The following is a 21,785-nucleotide window of genomic DNA, read 5'->3' as shown; positions in this document are numbered from 1 at the left end:
AGTGTTTCGGAAACTTGATAGTTACAGCAGTGAACCTGGAGTTTGGATTATAACCGCTCCAGGTTGTTTCTCAAGTAATTTTTTCTTAAAAAAGCACAAAGTATAATAGTTAATACAGTAAATGTGTATTTCTAAAGATGTGTAGATTGCTACCTTTAGGCGTTATAGTCACAAATTCAATAAATACGGTGCTGCAGCTGGAGAAGGCAGCCTGTGTGTGTTGATTCCACCCTGGACCGTTTCCCTTGCTGTCTCTCCACTTTCCTGTCTCCGCTTGTCCAATGAATGCCCAAAAACCAAAATAATAATAGTTCCATAAATATCTGTGTGACACTCTTCTGTTGTTTTTTACATTAAGTTCAAAATAAAAGTTTTGGTGTGACCGAGTGGGCAACAACATGCGAATAAAACGTCCTGTATTTGTACATGAAATCCCAGAAAATCCATTCCAGGTATTTCATTCATTCTACTGTTTAAACACACAAAACATATCTTTACAGATCTCTTTACATATTCCGCTATTCATTTTTCACCGTGGCTTAGGTCTGTTGTTTTCATATCATGTATGAAAGGAGCTCGGGATGTACTGAGTAATCCAAAACATATTTCTTTAGCCGTCGCCGGTTAGGTGGGGAGTCACCGACACACGCACTGTTCATAAAGTATTGCACGGCGATAGAAGCACTTCATTCTGAACTGAAATATAACTTGTTTAGCATCAAAGTCTTTTCCAGACTTCCAAACTTTTCCAGGAGGAAACACAGATGAAAGATTAAACACACAAATCAAAACCGACACCCTCCATCTCCATCTAACTACACCTATTTAATGGCAACCGATCAGTGCAGACACACACAGGTATCAGGTAACTGACCAAACTGAACCTGCTCTGTACTACTCAAACAAAAAGTCAACTTTTTTCATTTCACGTTTTATATTAATATGAATATTTCATAAACCAAAAGTGAGAGTCTGACTACTAATAAATATAGGTTATTAACCAAATTAAAGTAAAATTGACTGTGATTAGATTTCTTTTCAGTGTTCTGTTCTTTACTGTATGTCATTCTCATGTTGGCATTTATATTGTAAAATATAATCACCTACAGAGACCGAGTGTGGAGGAACTATTTAATTTTATAGTCATTTTTTAATGTAAAAAGAGATACGTTAGTCTGATATTATCGATAATAAGCGTAATAACTTAGGTCCACTTATTCACAGATATTTAGCATGGCACTGAATTACTCGTGTTAAATCAATCTGCTTAAATACTTGGCTGATTAAAATTGGTCAGTCAACCTGAGGGTAAAGCTCCTGTGCTGGAAGTCGACCTGCGCCGCGCTGCTCGCTGTTGCTGTTGTGGACGGGCCTGTAATGAGCCGGCTCACCGCTGAGGCCAGTCAGGCAGACGGTAGCAGACAGTTTTATCTCTGACATGGAGAGGCAGTCAGCTCTGTCCCTCAAGGCCCGTCTGGCCAGGTTTGATCTCATCATGGATCAAATGTATCTCTGTTAAACGTTTCCTTACCCGAAAACGACAGGGCTGATTTGCTTAGGAAAATCCTGTAGGAGGAAAAGACTCCACTTTAACTGAGTTAAAGGTGTGGTGACTGCTAAGAGAATGGCCCTTTGTATTTCTCAAGCTAGGCAAGATGGAAAACAGTTCACAGCATTTGCATTTTTGAGATTTAATGAAAACTGACGTGTATGCCAGGGTTCCCGTGACACTTGGTAAATTTTGCAAATTTTGCGTATTTGCATCACTTTAAATGCACGATTGCAATTTTCATTAGTGCGTTGAGGTTTGATTTCCATACTTGTACACAGTTTATCTGTATTATTACTCAATTGCAATCAGTTACATTCTTTTTACTTTAAATGGACATGTTGAATGTTGAATGAAAATTGGCACTACTAGTATCACATTTGACGGTTTTAAACTATTGTTTCCATCACCCTGAGTCACAGGGATGCTAGGGTTTATTTCTATCCCATCAGGAACATTTAGTCACAATAACCCACTGAGTAGCCCTTGAGTGGCTCGAGGCCCCCGGACTCCCACATTGGCTGGCCGCAGTCCCAAAGTCAAGGCATTGTAAACATGGAGCAAATGCCAAAAACTGACACCGATATCCCCAAAGGTGTGCAGCCCTCTGCGGCTTGTGTGTGTTTGTGTATGTCTGTGAGTTAGTCACTGTTTCATGAGGGCGGCTGTACGTACACGTGCGCGCCGCTCTCTCGCGCGTACGTGTGTTGGTTTAGGTCTATCTTTGGACGGCGAGAAAAGGATGAACAAATTTAGAAATTCAAAACAAACGGCCACACAGTTGAAGCCTCACAAAAAGAGTGTTGACTGACAGCATGCGGTAGATGGAGTGAAGGCAAAGAGAGAGACACAGACTTTGAGACAAAGAAAGAGAGGGGTGGGGGTAAGAGGTGGCGGTGGTGTTGGTGGGGGTGGTGGGGGTTCAGCAAGTTGAAACCTAAGATTTTTAGACCCTGTTTTCCCTGCCTTCGGGCATTCTGTGGCTGGTAAAAAATGTGCTGTATATTTGAAGTGTTGGATCACGTGACAGAGGCAGGGTTTGTGAATCAAAGTACACAATGATTTCAGGAGGAGAGAGAGAGAGAGAGCGAGAGAGAGGGTGTATGTTGGTGAAAGAGAAAGAGAGAGAGACGGGAAAAGGAGAGGTAGGAGGAATGCAACAGGCTGAGCTCAAACGTTGCTGCGAGAGCGACTTCTGACTGACAAACTCAACAACTACACTCCTCCTCGGCTCATTTCTCCACTGACTTACAAACCACTCTTCTGTGTGGTGTTTCCCTCTTTGACCCCCCCTCTCCCCGGTCTGGTAAGTTTGCTTTTCAGTCTTACTTTCCTTATAACTTAATTCAAGTTGGCGGTTTGCAAGAGAAAGAAGACAGACAGAGGACATGTCAGAGCATGAGTGAGATGTGTTCGTGTTTCTCTTGTCTCTCTCCCTCTCCCTCTCAGTGTGTGTGTGTGTGTTTCTGGGGCAGCATGAGTGGGGAGATTGAGTTTCCCGAGGACAGCTTTAATTGAGAACAGAGCTTTTGAGAGAAGGAGAAAGAACAACAGAAACAGCTCGGCAAGCGAATGAAAGCTGATCGGCACTTGCGTGTGCTCTCCGTTTCAGATGATGAATACTTGTGTAAATCTTTGTGTCCGTGTGCGTGCGTCCTCATTTGTTTTGCCCTCGGATGAGCGTACAGCTCTGCGGTTAATTCCCGACTTCCCAAACTCTGATTCACGGTTGTTCAAATGACGATCTTGGAAAGGAAATCAGCTGAAATGGATGTTGAAATTCCCCCAGAATTTTCAAGGATGGCACAGTTCCCATACAGCGCATTACATGCTGCATACATCAGATATGGGGGTATTACACAAGCTTCCTAACTATCAGACACACTTCCAGCAACAGAAGAAGTGGCTTCTACAGCCTGCAGGCCCCTTCGGCCGACAGCCTGACTGTCAGAGTTGATGGATCATTCCATCAACATCACAAATGGCTGAGGAGGTCTAGACTACCTGAGTGTGTACACACACAGCCACTCATCCCCTGCTGAAGGTTATATAAACAGGTTCCCATCCACGCAATTATATAAGCTGGATGGAAACATTGAAATCAGTTACTCCGGATATCACAAGACAGTCTGGTGTGTGTCTGATCACCACTCCTGCTTTGCATTATCTGTGTGTGTGTGTGTGTGTGAGAGAGAGAAAGTGTGTATGTATGTGTGAATAAGCTTAGTGATGGCCACATATTGAAACACAAGCTCTTTTTGTGCACTCTGAATCATTCCAAATAGCATCCTTTGTGCGACATGTGCTATATAAATACAGATGCATTGCTTGATTGATGATCGTGATTAAGATGTTATTTGCATGCTAAGTGCCTCTTCCCAGCTGAGCTGAGCTTTCCTGCATCTGTCTCCTAGCACTACACTGAGGGGAGTGCTCGCACCGTGCAATGCGAGGCCTCGCTATGAGCTCCTCTAGCAAACTCTCGACAAATCTATTCCAGATTCATTTTCCTTAATGTCGGGAGGAATGTTCATCAGCATGTCCGGAGGAAAAGTGCACGAGTCTACAAATAGGACATAAACAACTGGGTGTAAAACGATGCATATTATATTAGAGCGATCACAAGGTGGAGAACGGTTGAGAGACTCACTGAATATGGCTTCTCTTCTCTTCACCTTTCTTTTCATCAGTTGTTCATTTTCTTTCTTGGCGGATCTCTGTAGAGTGCCGGCTATTGAGCGCGCTAATTCCAGGTTGGATCTCTTCAGCATTTGAGGTTTAATATTTATGATCCATCTGCAGTTGGTTAAGCCTTGTTTTTTTGTTTGTTTGTTTTATTCTGCATAAAAAAGCTGTTAGAGACAATATTTGTCTGCTTGCATGTTTATGTGTTTGGGTGTGTTAGATAAAACGTGTTTAACTGCATTGCAATCTCATCATTGTTCTGTACAAGACTGACAGCCCCTCAGGCTGAGAAGGATGTCTGGCTCCTCTCTCTTTCTCTCTTTTATTCCCTCTGTCTCATAGACTTCTTTCTCCTTTATTTCGTCTCCCTTACACAGCTTCCATCTTTTTTTTTTCTTGTCCATGTCAGCTGAGTTTCATTTTATATGGGTTGCTCTCTTGGTTACTACATATAAATGGAAACTTGGAACTTCCAGAACAAAGAAGCGAGTGCTTGCTACTTGCTTTTGAGAGTGGAGGACACAAATGTTTTCTTGTTCCTCAGAATTACATATTGTCCACAGAGTTATTTAGAGAGATTTTGGTGAGAGCCGTGCACTGGCTGTGGTTCGCTGTAACGTTCCCAATTGGCTTCAGAGATTTGGACGTTACTTGTAACATTCATTGTTGCTTTCGCTGCACTTTTTCCCCCAAACAAGGCTCAATGTGTCTCAGTGTGCCTAAAGAGCATCTCAGTGTTTTTAATCATGGCCCAGGGCTGCTCTTCAGCACAGGCTATGAGTCCTTTAAACGCTCTTCTAATCCTCTCTGTGGTGGAACAGCGAGAAACAGACTGAGGTTGTGTATGTGTGTGTTTGTGTGTGTCACATTTGACTTTAATGCTAAGTGAAAAGCTGCCTACTGAACGCCTCAGTAAGGTCTGACCCACGACTGAGCTGCTGAGCCTCAAGCAACAGGAGCTGACCCCAGCGCCAACATGGAGAGCCTCAGCAGCCCACAGGGTAGCCTTCACATAATGACAACATTGTGCCATTTACGAAACATTACTATCACTAGCATCATCCCAATTAGCACTGCTAACACAGAATTGCCTCCTTGTTATTCCAAGTCATGCCACGTCTCGTCTTTTAAACGTGTTCACCAAAGTGAAGCTAAGAATTACAGTCAATTTACATTTTCTGGCAAGTTCGCATAGTAGCAACACAGGATCAATGTTTTGTCTGCTGAGCATTATTTTGATTAGTTTCCAATCACACGGCCTAGAGATCAGTTGGCAACCACCTGGCAACCACTGGTGGCTAGGGAAAAACAACCTGCAACTCATTGGTGAAATTAGTTGCAGAGAGGCATAGGTTGTTGCGCTGAAAACCACCTTGCTATTCCTCCTCTTTGTTTTGTTTGCTAACAGTTTGCCATAGTCACCACTATGAACCTGTAAAGAGTGCTATTGGTATTTAAAGAGCCCAGTGACAAGATTGCGTGTAAGAGGTGGGAACTGAGATTGTCGCAACTGACCCTGTTGCATATGTATTTCTGGGAGTTCCTTTCTCAAGGCATAAATATAGGGAGGTGAATGATTAAATCTAGATTGCGAACAGATTTAGTAACATTTGCAACCTGCAATTTGTTGCTAATTGCGCCCGTGTTTAGAAAACAGCACAACTTTTGTAAATCACCCATAAAACTAGCCACACCTATGAGCGCTATCTGAGGATTGCTATCACACACTATGTTTCCCCATTTAGAAAATCTTGCACTCCAGAACTTGTTGATTTCAGCAGTAAAGCACAACTTTTACTTTGAAGCCAAACGTCTTTTCTAAATTTCACTACAACTTGGTTGTTAGTCCTATGCAATGCAAGCGTGCAGCCGACCGGATTTGAGTCTTTGGCGAGCAGATTCTGGCCCTTGGGCCTTATGTTTGACACCCCTGCTGTAATAAGATGGATGTGTTGCAATGATTCGGAAGCATATTTATCAGTAATAATACTTGAAAAATAGCTATCAAATAGTATCTTGATACCTAATATTTACATTCGAATGTACAGTCTCGACGAAGCGAACGACATAATTGCGTGCATAAATTGAAAATATGTGTTCCCCACAGCCAGAAACATTTTGTGGTTATAAGATGGCTGTCAGACACTGATGGTTTATGGCAAAGCAGTATTTGTACTCCTCAAAAGACATTTTTATGTGTCAGTTTGACATAAAATATAGTACGGTCATTTGTTGGAAAATCTAATTACGCTGTTTATGGGTGATGGTGCCTGTGTTTTTTCTCCTCTGTAATGGTGTTTGTGTGTCAGTGTATGCATTTCCTACTCGCCCCGTCCAGCATAGCTCATGTCTGACTGACTGCACTCACTAAGCCAGATTAGTTTGTGGTTTATGGTTTACAGCTAATTGTCCCCGCTGAAGTCATGTTTTTCCTTGCATTTGGCTGTTTTTCGGGGGACTTTTCAACCTTTGTGTCCGCTCACACTCGGCACCGACTTTGGGCTCTTTATTTCCTTACTGTCTCCATAGATACATCTGTATCTATGGTTCACGTTCAACAAAACCAGATTCTTTTTTCTCTGCATTTGTTTCCATTAGAAATTCCTTTCTAGCCTGTAAGCACATTTTTAGTCTGCACGCCAAAAGAAGCTGAATACATAGAATACTGTTTGCTTGATCTTAGATTGACAATGGCGAGTAGATTACAGAAAGAGAGAGGGGGACAGATGCAGATAAGCAAAGCTCAGAGCCACAAAAGAACTACACAAGAATAAGCCTGTAGCACTTTACCCTTGAATACCTGCCTATTTTCCAGCTGACGCACATCGCCCTGGATTGAACTACACTTGATGCTTTGAAAAGAAGAATGACTAAATGGTTGGGTAGAGTGAGAACATCTTTTGAACTTTATATTTACTAAAAGCAAAACAAAAAAAGTCCAAAGAAAATTGAAGTGAAGAAACGGCCGTTTTGGGTTCGTGTGACCTTTTTCTCAGCCGACAGACCAGAGCGTTTCGTTGGCCTCGATGTCGGAGCAGAGCGTGTTCCAGTAGTCGTAAAAGCAAGGAAAACAGGATTTGCTTTGCTGCTTAGCAAAGTATAGCCATCCATGCATCACTAGCAATGCACTGCAATGCTGTTCACGTGTGCTGCCGCCATCTTGGATTGTTTAGCCGGGGTCTGCGGGGCTGCTTTGACTTTATGCGTTGGAATTCTGACTTGAAGGAGCGTTTCGGTTAAAAATTCCAGCCAGGGACTCGGAAATTCCAGCTTCCAATGTTTATGTGTTTAATATCAGATAAACTATGTTTTGTAAACGCTTGAAACATTGTCACACTTTGCATAATCAATAAACAGAAAACATTGTTGTGTAATGCATCAAATGTGCCAACATTGAGCACTTATTCACCACTTGATCAAATACAATAGGGGCATCGGTGATGTGGAGCAGAGCATTCATTGTGTGCGGTTCCAGTTTGTAGTAGCTGGATCTCCTCCAAGCATGAGCTCTGTATCACCTCTGTGCTCCACCCAGACAGCAACACGCATTTACATGACCCAGCCTGTTAGTACAAAATGTTAACATTTACTTTCTAAAACTGGTCATATATTCCTTAATTCAGTAAACTTCCATATATGCACAGTTCCCTGAATTTTTCAAACCTCAGACAATATCAAATTCCCGCCCCGCACAAGAGCTCTGTGAAGGTTTTGTCACAGATACAAATGCAGTGTTTACCTCGCGTAGTTAAAAGCATGAAGAGCAACGTTCAACAAAACAGTACACAGAGACTGGAGACAACCTATCTGTGGTTACTCTTTCCACACTGCATCACTGGCACACAAAAAACAGCCTAACTGTATTCCAAATCATCCTTACAAGGAGAAAACCAGCTCCCCCTAAATGCAGTGATAATCTAAGAGCAGTAAGGTTTTGAGATTTAAGAATCTAAGGATCAAACTCTAAGCCGTGCTTGGATTCAGAGTCAAGTGGCTGATGATCAGACCTTAGCTCCTTAACGCCTGGTCTATCATATATGATATATGAGGTTTTTGGGAACTCGACACAATTTTTTAATTCATCAGTGAGAGAATAACAAAATAATAATCATAGTCTAAATATAAGGACTCACAAACGTCAGCAGCTTCCTGGAAGGAGATAGCTGAAACTACTGAAATGGACATGAGGGAATGTACGAAGAAGTGGAAAAATCTGAGGGACAAATATGTTTGCCACAAAAAAGAGCAGGGAACCTAGAGGGAAAAAAGTCCCAATATTTTATGTTTCCACTAAAGAGTTTTCTTTTTTCTTTTATGTAATTGGCCTACTTTAAATCATGTTATAAATGTTACATGCGTGCATGATACACTGAGCTGTCGCACATAGGTTTGTGTGGAGCTTATTTTTCTGGTGTGATGCTGATGTATTGTTTCACAATAGCACACAGCAGAAGTTTTGGATTCTGAGTGATGCGAGTTTTCTTTCTGAGTGTGACTGCTTTTTCATTTCTGTGGCGCTATGGCTTTCTGCTGGGACCAGACCTCCAGTCCCTATTGTGGCCAGAGGAGAGGATGTAGTAAGTGTTGAGCGAGGATGCAGAGAGGGGTTAGGCTAGAAACATTTTCTGCTACCACTCTTTTCTCAGACGCAAAAGTCTTAATTTATCTGTCTGACTGAAAACGTTAAGGCACACTATCTCCGTGCCAACAGAGCTTTTATTGAAGTTGTGACCAAATTGTCAATACGCCAAAGACTGATGATCTGTCACCAGACCAAGGCTATTTCCTGAGGCTGCTACTGCAGTGTTAGCCCGACTCCACCCTGCATAATGTGTTTTTACAGTTTTACAAAACGTCTTGCCACAGAGAAAAAGAAATCATTTTCTTTTAAAGCAATGGTGGAAGCCGAGCTTATTTCCGTGCTAAGGTGGATAATTGTAAAAACATGCCCCTTTGTCAGCATGATTCTGTACATTGGCCATTTGTCACCTGTCAAAACAACTTATCAAAACTGTCTGCCTAAATGAACTCTTAAAATAATGACCCTTGGTTTTTTGTGTGGACAAATGGGACTGTTTAGACACTGTGTGGACAGCTTTCTGCTGTATCTCTATGTTCTTATATAGCACCTTTCTGCTCAGCTTGAGGACTCAAAGCACTTTATGCAACATGTATTATTGACCCATTCACACACACACATTTATACATGCTTTCTATCTAACATGCACGAGTGTGAATGAGCAACTCGAGGTTCAGTATCTTGCTCAAGGTCACTTACAAGGATCCAGGAATCGAACCACCAATCTTCCAATTAGTGGATGACCTGCTCTAACTCCTGAGCCACAAAACTGCAGTTATTCAGTTTTTAGATTTGAATACAGCCATTCACGAGTGCTGCCATTAAGCTTTGTTTGCTTTGGTTTTCTTTCTTTTTTTTTCTTCAGAAGACTTTAAAACAGAGGCTAGGCTGGTTAGAAGTGTAGGAAAATAGAAAAAACTAGTTTAAAACACAGTGTGGGTGCAGTTTGAACCCACTTGCCTTTTAATTAAATGGTGGCTGTTATATGGGGTTTTGTGGCTTCCAAACCAAAGAAAATATTGCACTTGCCCTTTTGTTCAGGCATTTTTGCAGGAACACAGATCTCCATAAAACAACCTGGGGGTGGTTTGTAAACTCTTGTTCAATATAAAAATTTTCAAATGCTGCCAACTGAAAAGAGCACAAGTATTGACAGGGTCCCCTTTCACAGATGATTGCAGGTTTTGTTGGCAAAGTCCTCCAACCATTTGTAGTACCATGCCTACGCATGGGTTGCGTAAGTGTTGCATCTGGTTAGTTAATCCTGGGAAAGGGAGACATTAATAGCATGATGCTTGCATGTTAGATTTGGTGAGGCCAACTCCTGAAATGCTAGTCTGTGTGTGTGTGCATGCGTGTGTGTGTGTGTGTGTGTGTGTGTGTGTGGTTTCATAACTATAACCTCAAGCCGAATTGGGTTGGAAAAACCCATAAAGTTCAGTAACACTTACACCCAGGATAACTGAATCCAGATAATGTTCCTAATAAGAGCTTAAAACATGTTATTCAGAAAGTTGTTTTTTGACTTTCGTCTGTTTACAGCTGAACAAAAGTGTTGCAACACTGCATCAAAGACAATGATGTGGCTCCAGTCGTGTGGTTTGATGGAAGTTAAGAGAAAACAAGCTAATAACACTGCTGGAAACCCCCATCCTTTTTTTTCTTTGCAGCAAGTCTGTTTTTTCATCCTCAAAAATCTGGGAGAAAAAAAAAGAGCATCAGTTTTATGTGTGTTTGTGTGCGTGCGTACATGTGTGAGTGTGTGTCAGCACGACCAGGACCAGATGACCCAGTTTGACCTGACCCAGCCAGGTCTCATAAAAGCAGCATTTAGGCCAGGAGGCCCGGAGACACAGCGCCACTTTTGTTGGCCTACCGAAGGTGTATTCCCCCCGGAGGCAGAATGAGGGGGCGGGGGTGTTGCTCATTAGAGAGAAAGAAACCAGTCCTTGGCTTGGGCACTCATTATTTCATAGTTTATTAGTGGAAATAAAGTAGTTTCTTTATTTTTATGTATGTTTTCTGCAACCGCTCTGCCCACTTTTTCTCCCCCCTCCCCTCTTTCCCCTCCCATACTGCCGTACCACAGTCTGCTCATTCTGTTATTAATGCCGTTTGCAGTATGGCTCTAATTAATAGGACTCTGTTCACTTTTTACACATGGCCTGCCAGATGCTTGAAACTCCCTCTATGTCCCCCCCCCCTCCACCCTCTCTCTCTTTCCCTCTTTTCCTTTGTTTCCCTCTTTTTTCCATCTTTTTCCTCGGCTTTCGACACTTTATTTTTTCTTCTTCATCCCAATCCTTTTATGCATCTGGCTTTCATAGTACTGATTTCAGCCTTTGAAATTGATTGGTTAAAGAGTCAACTCGAAGTTGCTGCATCTGCGATAGGATTCTCTGTCCTATATTTACTACTTCATTCTTCAAGGTCAATTGCCACTTTCAGTGGCGCTTCGGCATGTGTGAACGTTGTGTGTTTTCCACTGATTACTTGCCCATGAACATGATTAAAGTCAAAGAACATCTGTGCGCACTCGCCGCGGCAGCCTGCATGTCCGTTCTTGACTGTCTCTCCGTGTCCTGCTTTCAGAGAGGCATGTGTATGCATAAGTTTTACAAAACGTGGCCATTCCACACCGCGCGTGTAATCCTGTTTTTAATCGCTGCACACTTTGTCCGACCTGTGTTTGACATTCTTTTATCGTCAAACACGAAACGGCTTTGTGAAAAATAGTTGCAGGGACTCTCCCTGACTGGCCCTCACAGGGAAGAAAAAACCACAGCAGAGCCAAGCAGTTACAGAAAATATGTCAATACGGGAAATATGACTTTTAAAACAACACTCACTGCGCTGACTTTGTGGCTTTGTGTGTATGTGTAACGTCTACTGTATGTGTGTGTTTGTGGGAGAAAGTGGACGTAAAAGAGTTTTACTCTAGTAATCGCAGCCTGTGGATTAGTTGAATAGTTGGTCCACCCTGTTACTGTCAATGACAGTAAGAAGCACTTTAGCACTATGCTACGTTTCCCTTTTTAAAGTTGTCAGATAAATCGTTCCAGCACCGCATACCGCCACTTCCTGTAAATCTGTAATCAGTAATAACAAAGTTAAACCATCTTTTTAATACCTTCAAAGTTTCTTTTACAAAACTATTTAGTACCTCTTTATTCAGTACTTTGTAGAGGCCCCTTTGGCAGCGGATGGAGCTTTTGAGTGTTTTTGGTTTCTGCAAGCTATGCGCACCTAAATTTGGGCAGTTTGTTCCGTTCCTCCTGCCAGATCCTCTGAGGCACCATCAGATTGGTTGGGAAGCATCATTGAGCCACTATCCAAGTTTTTTGTCTGAGCTTTGGCCAGGCTGCTGCTAAAGGACACTAAAACACTATCAGTGAACCTCTAAGTGACTCCAGGGTTGCTGAGGTTGTGTACTTTGGGTCGAAATTGAACTGAAAGGTGAGCTGTTTCCTAGTCTCACTTTGGAACCGGGTTTTCTTCAAGTGTCTTTCTGTATGTCCCTGCTGCTGAAAATAACCCTCTCATAGCATGATGCTACAACCACCATGCTTCCCTGTAAAAGGCAGGGGTCAGCGGTGGACCACGCACAGTCCACTTTGATCTGTAGTTGACCGGAGCAGGAAAGAATCGCTCCCCTTTCCCATCTTCTGTCCAACGACTGTCATTACTAAAAAATACTTCTATTATAACACCCAAGAACTGTGTCATCATGGCTCCTGGGCGCTCCTGGGTGTTGCATTCTTCTTAGTATGTATATAGACAGCAAAAATTTCTAAAACAAAAAAACATGTTGTAAACTTTCTAATGGGCATTATTAGACCTAGTTTTGGTCCACTGGCCATATGTTTGACACCTATGAGCCAGGTGAGGACCACACAGACAGTGTTTAGAGAGGTCAGTGTTCACTCATCATGCCCTCTTTTCTTTTTTTTCACATAAATGCTGTTTAGCAAATACCAAGCTGGCTTCTCTCTGCCATAAAGACATGATTGATGGAGCACTATTAAAAAGGTCGTCCTTCCAGCAGCTTCTCTGCAGAGGCCGTCTGAAGGCCGTTAGTTTTCTGGCCACCTCTGGCAGAGAAGCCTTCTTGCTCAGTTACTTTGTTTGACCAGTTTGATCATATAGGACTTTCCACACCTTTAAGAGTTCCTTGGATTTTGTAGTAAAAGCATACATCCAAAAGATGTGTGCCACACAGCTTCCATGGCAGCTGCTATTTTTAACTTGCTCCCGAGAAGTCCCCTTGACCGCTTACACCGCACAACTCTGCAATTTTCGTTCTTTCAAACTGATCCAAATTTAACATGAAGTAACATCGTTAGTGATGACAGCGCAGTAGCTGACCAACTTTTTGATCACACCTTTCTCTCTGTAGACAGATAGACTGATAGATAGATCAATAGATAGATAGATAGATCAAGACATGTTCTATCTATCTATCTATCTATCTATCTTGCTTTTGAAGATGAAGCGCTGATGCCTCCTCTTTGTTTTTCGTTTTACTTAGAACTAAGTATGCGTATCTGCTGAATCAGAGCGTTAGTCATACAGTTGTAGTTCAGTGTAGGACATTTGTAAATTCATAATTCTCTCACTGTGCCTCTCACCCACCCCGGGTGTTGGATTCCCATGCTGAAGCAGGCCCAAAACAACAAGACATTCTTTGGCCGAGCTGTATTTACCACAGCCCAACCACAAAGACTTAAGCTCCACCCACTCATGAAATCAGTGAAGGGGATGGGAGTCATAGAGTAAGATGATATGAGGGCTGCCCTAATTTAACTTTTTGGACGGGTCACAGTGTTAATCCTGAGAGACGGTTAAAGGTGAGAAAAGTTGCGCTCATCGAGCACCTTGAAGGCAGTGGAGGAAAAGTGACCTTTTTTTTTGCTTTTTTTCAGTTAAAATGTGAATGAGTTATTATGTGTGTGCATGTGTGTGTGTGTGTTCCTGTAAAGGGTTAACTTTACCCATGTTGTAGCTGGCCGCTCTCGGGCAGGCTGGCAGGAGTCAGGCTGGCAGGGGAAACAGAGAGACCCTTTATAGTACAGTTCTGCTGATTTAAATCATATGGCATTGCCTAAAATTATTGCACTACTTGGAAGACAGACAAAAAGAAGGATGAAAGTTTTGTACTCCCCTCTGCTTCAGCTCTCGCAACTGCTTCTTCAATACTTTTGTTTCCTTTTCTACGTCTTTCTCTAATTTGGCTTCGTGGTTGGAGTTTGCTTTTTTAGGTATCTCAGGTTTGTGCTCAAAGTTAAAGATTTTTGAATGAATTGATGGGATTGTTAAAACTTTAGGTGAGTTTTAAAGATAATAGGCATATTTAGCCATTCTTTCTTCTCTTCTCTCCTTCTCTACAGAGTCTGGACCTGGCCAGGTCTTGGTTGCTTGTTTTCATCCTCCTTCATCAGCATCCCTCTTACCTCTCTGTGACTGCAGACAGGCCCGCAGCTTTGAGGGGCTGAATGGCACTAGTCTGTTTCAAGCTCAGCAGAGGCTCCTGACGAGGAAGAAGAAACGGCAAGAAATTCTGAGAAAAGTCATCTAAACCACGACTGTACTTGTCACGATGGCGGCCAACAGAGAGCACCAAGTGCGTCACATGACGGGTTACCCTCGTGCCTTGTACCCCTTCACCTTTAACTCCATGCGGAGCCACTCCCCCTTTGACCTGCTGGCCAGTAGTCACCTTTTTGGCCGTTTCGGCGCAGACCTCCCCAAAGAGATGGCTGCATTGTGTAAGTAATAAACTTTACTATATATGTTATATGTTGCTCTGAAGATGTGTATTATTGGCAGTTTGAAGCAGTTCATGTGTCCATTATGTTTCTTTAAGCATTTTTTAAAATTGTTTGTATGAGAACCATGATGTAACTGGTTACTTCACTTATCCTTAAAGCAACACATCATATTTAACTGTCTTAAAAATGCCACAGTGTCACATAATAACAACGGTTTAAACTAGTGTAAAGTTCAGTCAGGAGGCAAGAAATCAGAATCTCACACCCCTACACAAGACAAGATAGTGTGTCCAATGTCTGTCTCCTGACCACTGCTTTTCGGTGTAAGACAGTAGAGACTCCACAGTTTTGGAAAAAGTCTTTAGGGCCAATTGAGGTTATAATTAGGCTTTAGATCATGCACCGATGAAGAGGAGAGAAGAGAAGAGAAGAAAAGAGAAGAGGGTTTTTTTTCTTGTCTTTTAAAAAAACCCAACATTTTTCCATGTGGTAAACCAGGCAGATGAGGGCGGGCTGGAAAAAGAAGTGGTCCCCTTTCGTAATTTGCTACTCTCCATGGAGACTGATCTTTACATTTAAAAGATTGAAACAGACATTTCCTTAAAAAGGATATGTGGTGGGGGGGGCGGGTTTGCAGAAAAGGGTTTCTCACTTGATTTCAGAGTAAGCGGACAAAGAGTTCATTTTTTGAGTCACAGGGGGTGCTATTGCACTTCACTGTGACTCGATGACACAGAAAGTCGCTGCAAGAGTGCAAAGGTTTGAACAAAGACAGATGATAACATCATCAGCTTCTTCTGCAACATACTTTTTGTTGAAACGGACTTCCACTTTTGTTATTATTCACACATTAACAAGCCACTGATTAGAAAGCTCACCTTTACTATACTTTTTTTTAATGTCTTACCTTAGTTTAATCTCTAATTGTCTGCGGAGCACACTGCTTTATCCCTCTTTTTCAACACTCTACACTGGAAGGCATTTATAGTCACAGTCTCAAATACCCTGTCAGGCTGACATCAGGTTTATAAAATCCTGCTGAGCACACTTGTCAATCAGTGTGAGTTTGTGTCAGTGTGTGCACAGATGATGTGTTCACTGAGCTGCAGTTATCTGCTGATCTTTAGTCATTTTCTGGAGCCTCTCTCTACAAGAGGGAGATCTTCAGGCTAATGGCACTCAGGCTGTGATTACATCTTTGAGATGTCGCCTCTGGGACTGTAACAGATACACAGACAGAGACAGAAAGATGTAAGGGACAGCATGAAGTATTCCAGATAGATGATGATAAGCACATGAAGCTCAGACAGACTGCCAGGTATGCACACTGTATGCAAATCAGTCATATCATTTTTGAAATATTGGTATTTCAAATTTGTTTGCTAGTGTAGAAAAGACAGAGAAGAAAAGGTGTGAAAGATCTGGAATAAAATCTAGGATTACAGTTATGTGGCATTATCAAGGCTATATTTTATTCCTTAAGATTAGAGTTACATGCACATATCTGTGGTCATAATTTTTAATATTTCACTATTTTAACTTCTATATATTTTACTACTTCAGCCTCTGTGTGCAAAGTGAAGATTAAAATTATGATATATAATATTACATTGTTCAAATACAGTGTTGTGCAAAAATCTTGACTTATCCCTCATCTCTTTATATTTTGCTTGGAAAATGTAAAAGGGATATAAGGATATATAAGGAAAAACAGTTTGCACAGTTCTGATGAGGTTCAAAGTCAGTATTTGGTGTGACCACCTTTATTCTTCAACATAGGCTGAATGAACTTAGTCAAGCTTTCTTGTAGTTTCTTTAAGAAACCTTAAGGAATAGTTCTCCAGGCTTTTTGAAGGACATTCTTTTCCTTAATGAAATGTCTTCTTGAAAGCCGTCCTTCCACTGAGACCATCTCTGATGAGGCTTCAGTGAACAGTAGATGGATCAGCTGAAAGGTCACATGCGTCTCTCAGATCCTGTGTCAGGTCTTTGCTGGATTTTTTTCTATTTCTTAAGGACATGAGTTTCAGATTCTGTTCATTTTCTTTAGGTAGGTTTTTTAGGCCTGACGGTTATCCATTTTTAAGGAGACACCACATTGCAATATGCCAAATTTGCCAAGGTGTGTGTTATCGTTGGCATTTTCATGGTTTCAACTAAGGAAATGTGAATAAATGATGTGTTTTTGTGACAGGCTGCTAGTAACAAAGTGCCTTAAGATACAGTTTAAAATTGCTTCTAAGTTTTCTGCTTTGTATGTTTAAGTTATGTGGCTTTTCAATGCTTGAATACATCATTGGCCAGAGTTAAGTGTCTTAACAAGCAGACAATAAACATTCCTCTGAAAATCTCAGTTACAAGATCTGGAGAAAGAATTAGTGAAAAAGCAGCAAATGTCCACAGAAAAACTTTAAAACACCTCGAGAAAGCCTGGAGAACTATTCCTCAAGATCACTTAAAAATGACAAAAAAGTCTGGCTCCTTGGAAGCAAAATGTGAAGAAATGAATGAGACATGACTTTTTCACAGTACTGTACATGTGAGTACTTGAAAATACAGAATTTTAAAAAATGGATGTAATTAATCTGCAACTGGTATAGTGATATTGTTGTCCAACCCCTCAAATTAAAGCAGAGCTTGTGCTCTTTAAGCCTGTATTTGCTGTAACTGTAACTTTAATTTGTTTTGACACAAACTATATGAATCAAACTGTGTAGGAACAGAGCAACAAAGTAACACAGAGTCCTAAAACTGTACTGTAGGTTGTGGGTCAGCACCAAAGGTTCAGGAATTACTGGTGTTTGTGTCTTTAACACATTCAACCCCGAGATATAAAACATGTATTTACAGAGCAGAGCATCATCAGCGCAGTCCTGACGATCAAGTGAAAAATTCAATTTGAGGCAAAACTTAGGAGGTAGTATAATTCAAAGGAGGTGAGGAAAATAAAGAGATCACCTGTTCAGTCGCCATTTACTCCCCTTTTCCTAATCATATGCACATCATTTGGGTTTTTGTGGAGCAGACTTTATATTTTCATAAAAGCACGAGAAGAAGAACAACTCAGCTAATAAGCTAATGGCCTCAAGTTTGGCTCTCTACTCTCTCAAAAGTCAGAAATGCTGTTGGCCATGTCGAGGAAATTCTTGGTACGCAACATTTATTTTAAAGGCAGCAAAAAGAGTTGTTCTTGAGTTCGCTCCAAGTCTTGGTTACTTCAGAGGATTGCACACGCACGCATTGTGAAGCTCTCGCTCTGGTATTGTCTCTTCCTTGTATTGTATTACAATCAAATTGGTGTCTTGGGGCCACGGGCACAACAGTGTCGAAATGTAAATTTAACGTTTCCACAAAAGATAAAATGCAGAGGAACAAACACTGTAAAGTGCATGAGTTTCATCATTCAAGTCAGTTTTAGAAGTTGAGGACACAAAAAATGAACAAATCCATTGTGTAAAATGTTGTGCTTCACAGAGTTTTATTTCACTGACACCCCACTTTGGTGGGAAATTTCAGGTTTGTTTGTGCTTCACGTTATCTATGCCTTATATTCTATGTTCAGTGTGCTGACCACAAATATTAAGGTGAACCACTAGAAGTCACATACATACACTTAATGGCCATTTTATTAGATACGTGTTTTTAGTTGCTCATTAATGCAAATATCTAATCAGCCAAACACATGACGGCAACTCAGTTCATTTAGGCGTGTAGACATAAGGAGTATGACCTGCTGAAATTGAAATGGGGGAAGAAAGGTGACTTAAGTTACTTTGAACGTGCCGTGGTTGTTGGTGCCAGACTGGCTGGTCTGAGTGTTTCAGAAACTGCTGAGCTACTGGAATTTTCCCACATGGCCATCTCTAGGGTTTACAGAGAATGGACAAAAAAGAGAAAAATATCCAGTGAGCAGCAGTTTGCTGGGTTAAAGGGCCTTGTTGATGTCAGCGGTCACAGGAGAATGGTAACTGCTTTGAGCTGATAGGAAGGCAACAGTAACTTAAATAAGCACTTGTTACAACCAAGGTATACAGAAGACCATGTGTGAATGCACACATGTCAAACCTTGAAGCAGAATGGCTACAGAAGCAGAAGACCACACCAGGGTCAGCAAAAAACAGAAAGATGAGGCTCACCGAAACTGGTGAGCAGAAGATCGGAAAAACACGTATTTTCTTGTCATACTAGCAATGCCGCAGCCTACACGAGTATTCTCGCTGACCACGTTTGTCCCTTCATAACCACAGTGTTCCCATCTTCTGGTGGCTGCTTCCAACAGGATAACGTGATCGTCTCAGTACTAACAAGGTGTTACTAATAAAGTGGCCACTGATTATATTTGTCCAGCGTTATCATGGTTATTCCTCGTCTGTGTTTGGTATACAAAGCAAGCGTGTGCTCGGTATTGCAGGAGGAATCCAGTTATCATCATTATAATTTGGGAAAGGCGTTGACACGTTTCTCCACCAAGTGAATAAATTGAATACTAATTGCTTTAACTCTGCAGGTATCCCGTATATAAACAGAGTTTACTGTGGCTGCCTGCCAAGAAGGGTTTCAATAGGAAGAATAACAATGCAGCTAATAAGCCCATTCTTTACCCTCAAGTGAGGCTACAATAAATTACTTATCTCTCGGTAGTGTAGTAAGTGAATCAAAAGTTTCTAAAAAAATTTCTGTGGAAGTTTGAGCGGGTTTTGCAAATTAATTCAATCCATGCCCTAATCAGTGTGAGTGGAAAACTGGACTTTGTTTCCTAATGAGATGAAACTCAGAACATCCCTGGAGTTGAAATTAGCGGATATCCACATCAAAAGACCCCTGCTGTGTCTTTAATCATGCTCTGAGTTCTCTCTTCTTCCCCTAATAGCTGGGCAAATTTGGCAAAACACACATGCGACTGATTTTGACTGAGGCTTTCCTGCTCCGGGTTTCCTAGAAGTTCTGTAAATACGTTGCACGGTATCTGGATTTCACGTGGAATATTGATTGTCGCCTCTATTTGTTTTCTGGAGACAAAATTGGTTCTACCGCTAAATAGTTTTAGAGTTATGAAACAAGGGAAGTCTCGCTGGGAAGTGGTGAACACAATGTACTTTCGTAATTTCTGTACTAGTAACATCTTGTTCTTTGTAATGTTTTGAATGTGTGTGTGTGTGTGTGTGTGTGTGTGTGTGTGTGTGTGTGTGTGTGTGTGTGTGATATTAGTAATTTGAACCTAATGGCTCAGAGTGAGGCTTGTGTGTTTTTCTTTTGTGTCTGTCATCACAAGCACTCTGTTTAAGCACATACACACATAATTGTCTGTGTGTCAGAACACACACACACACACATTTCCACTGCCACTCTGTAGGCTGCACATTCCAACACCCATGAATATCACAAACAGCAGTCTTGTGCTCCTTGCCTCACATTTGTGACTGTATTGGTGCGCTTACAGATGACCGCAGTGAGACTTTGTGCAAATAACTGTGGTTCGAGCAGGAGGAGGTGCCTGTGGAGAAATGGACAGAGAGAGAGAGAGAGAGAGAGAGGCCATTGTTCGGCGCTGTGTGTTTGTGTCAGACATGACGACAGGATGAATAGCCGAAGAACCTGATTGTGAATAGCTGTAATGCGACTCGGTCCTCTTACAAGTTGTGTGTGAGTGAGAGAAAAAGAGCAGGGACAGACAGAGCTGAGCGGGGAGTCCTGTGTTTTAAGCTTCAAAGGCAAAGAGGTGCAATTTGCTGAGCGTAAAGAGCAGGCGTGAGCCCGTGTTTTGGTAAAATAGAAGGAAAATGATACAACTTCTTCGTCTTCTTTTTCCCTCCCTCTTTCGCATCCCCCCCTCGTTCATTTGTGTGCTTCTCTCCTCAAAGCAGCAACAGGGGGCAGGGTGCTGCAAGGCAGGGAGGGTAATTGTCTCAAGGTGTGGAGAGAGTTCAGCGGGCTTGTGCAGCTACGCTCCCCACAGTGCATCGTAGTGAGCGGGTGTGCGCTTGTGTGCACAGCTTGGCCAAGACCGAGGGGATGGCTAGAGGGGTAAGGGGCGAGATGAATATAAAAGTTAATCTGCTAAAACGGGCAGAGATTGTGTCTGGTGTTTTCGAAATATTATATAAAGTTAAAAAAATGAGGAAGAATGGGTTCAGGATGTTGAGAGCAATATAAACAAAAAAGCAGGGGGGAAACAAAGAAAGAAGAGAATTGTAATATGCGAGAGGAATATGAAGTGTTCAAAGCCACAGGCTGTTGGAAAGTCAGTGTGCAGGCGTGTACGCGTGCATGCGCACATGCGCGTGTGTGTGAAGTGTGTGTGGGGGGTGTTAGAGCCCCAGTGGGGGTTTCTTCCAGAGTTCATCCCTCTTGAACGAGGGAAGGAAAGGGAGGAGGAGAGCGAGAGGAGGGAGGAGGGTGAGTGTGTCTCGTATACAAACTATCTAGACTTTGGGCCAGCGCGGTTCGCCTGCAGCTGAGCCGCACTTCGCTGCGACTCAAGCATCCAGCACGCTCGGGGAGGGAGGATGACTGAATCCATTTGAATCAACGCAGAAGATTTTAATTGCGGCTGCACGTGCAACGAATTAGTGGCGAAAGAGAAACCGTTAAAAGGCGGTCAAAACTTTGTGCAGCATGAGAAAGTTGGGGGGAAAAAAAGTGAATTATTTATGTATTGAACCATTTGAACCAAAAAAAAGAGCCCATCAGGTTGCGGACCATGGATGGATTATTCATAAACTTTCGGGTGAAAAGTCTCTCTTTGTTGTCTGTGAGGCAGTATTTCATAAATCCATAAATTACACATGATCGGCTGATCGTGAGTTCTTATACAGGCTTTCTGGAAAGAATGACGTGACTTGGCACCAGCTGTTGGCAAAAGTGACACGATGTTTATTTGTATTTAATTAATTGTGATTAGTTGCAACTGCCGGTCGTCGGTACACAGCAGACCATCTGCACATATGAAATTCCTTTTAATAATGACTGACTCATGTCTTGGATTCTATTTTTTTTTTCCCCCATACGTAATTACACAGTTATGTCCGTGTAACTTAAAAAAAATATTGGCATGTGATCTGTTTGATTTAGCAGGTTTCTTTTCTGCTGCATTCTTTCTATACAAATTTATAGAAAACAGAATTTAAAAAAAAATCACAGTAAATATTCCCAAAGCAACCTTTTGTAATAGGTTTTTAATTTTAGGGATATTACAGGCATTAAG

The 21,785-nt window shown here is 41.8% G+C and overlaps 1 protein-coding gene across 3 annotated transcripts in view; it reads left to right on the top strand.

Moving 5' to 3' along the window:
• rargb (retinoic acid receptor, gamma b) overlaps positions 1–21,785 on the top strand; it is a 51,591-nt gene that overhangs the window by 12,111 nt on the left and 17,695 nt on the right. The window contains exons 1-2 of one of the 3 annotated variants that reach the window (XM_039612028.1): positions 1,348–1,414; positions 14,201–14,578. In XM_039612028.1, coding sequence (XP_039467962.1) covers positions 14,410–14,578 — 169 coding nt within the window. In that variant the 5' untranslated portion in view covers positions 1,348–1,414; positions 14,201–14,409. Of the gene's footprint in view, positions 1–1,347; positions 1,415–2,664; positions 2,856–14,200; positions 14,579–21,785 lie in introns of those variants that run through there. The other 2 variants (XM_031747960.2, XM_039612027.1) reach the window with 2 other exon arrangements.

The sequence above is a fragment of the Oreochromis aureus genome, linkage group 5, assembly GCF_013358895.1.
Source record: "Oreochromis aureus strain Israel breed Guangdong linkage group 5, ZZ_aureus, whole genome shotgun sequence".
NCBI lineage: Eukaryota > Metazoa > Chordata > Actinopteri > Cichliformes > Cichlidae > Oreochromis > Oreochromis aureus.
Note: the sequence above shows the minus strand (reverse complement) of the source record. Positions and strands in the feature narration are given on the sequence as shown.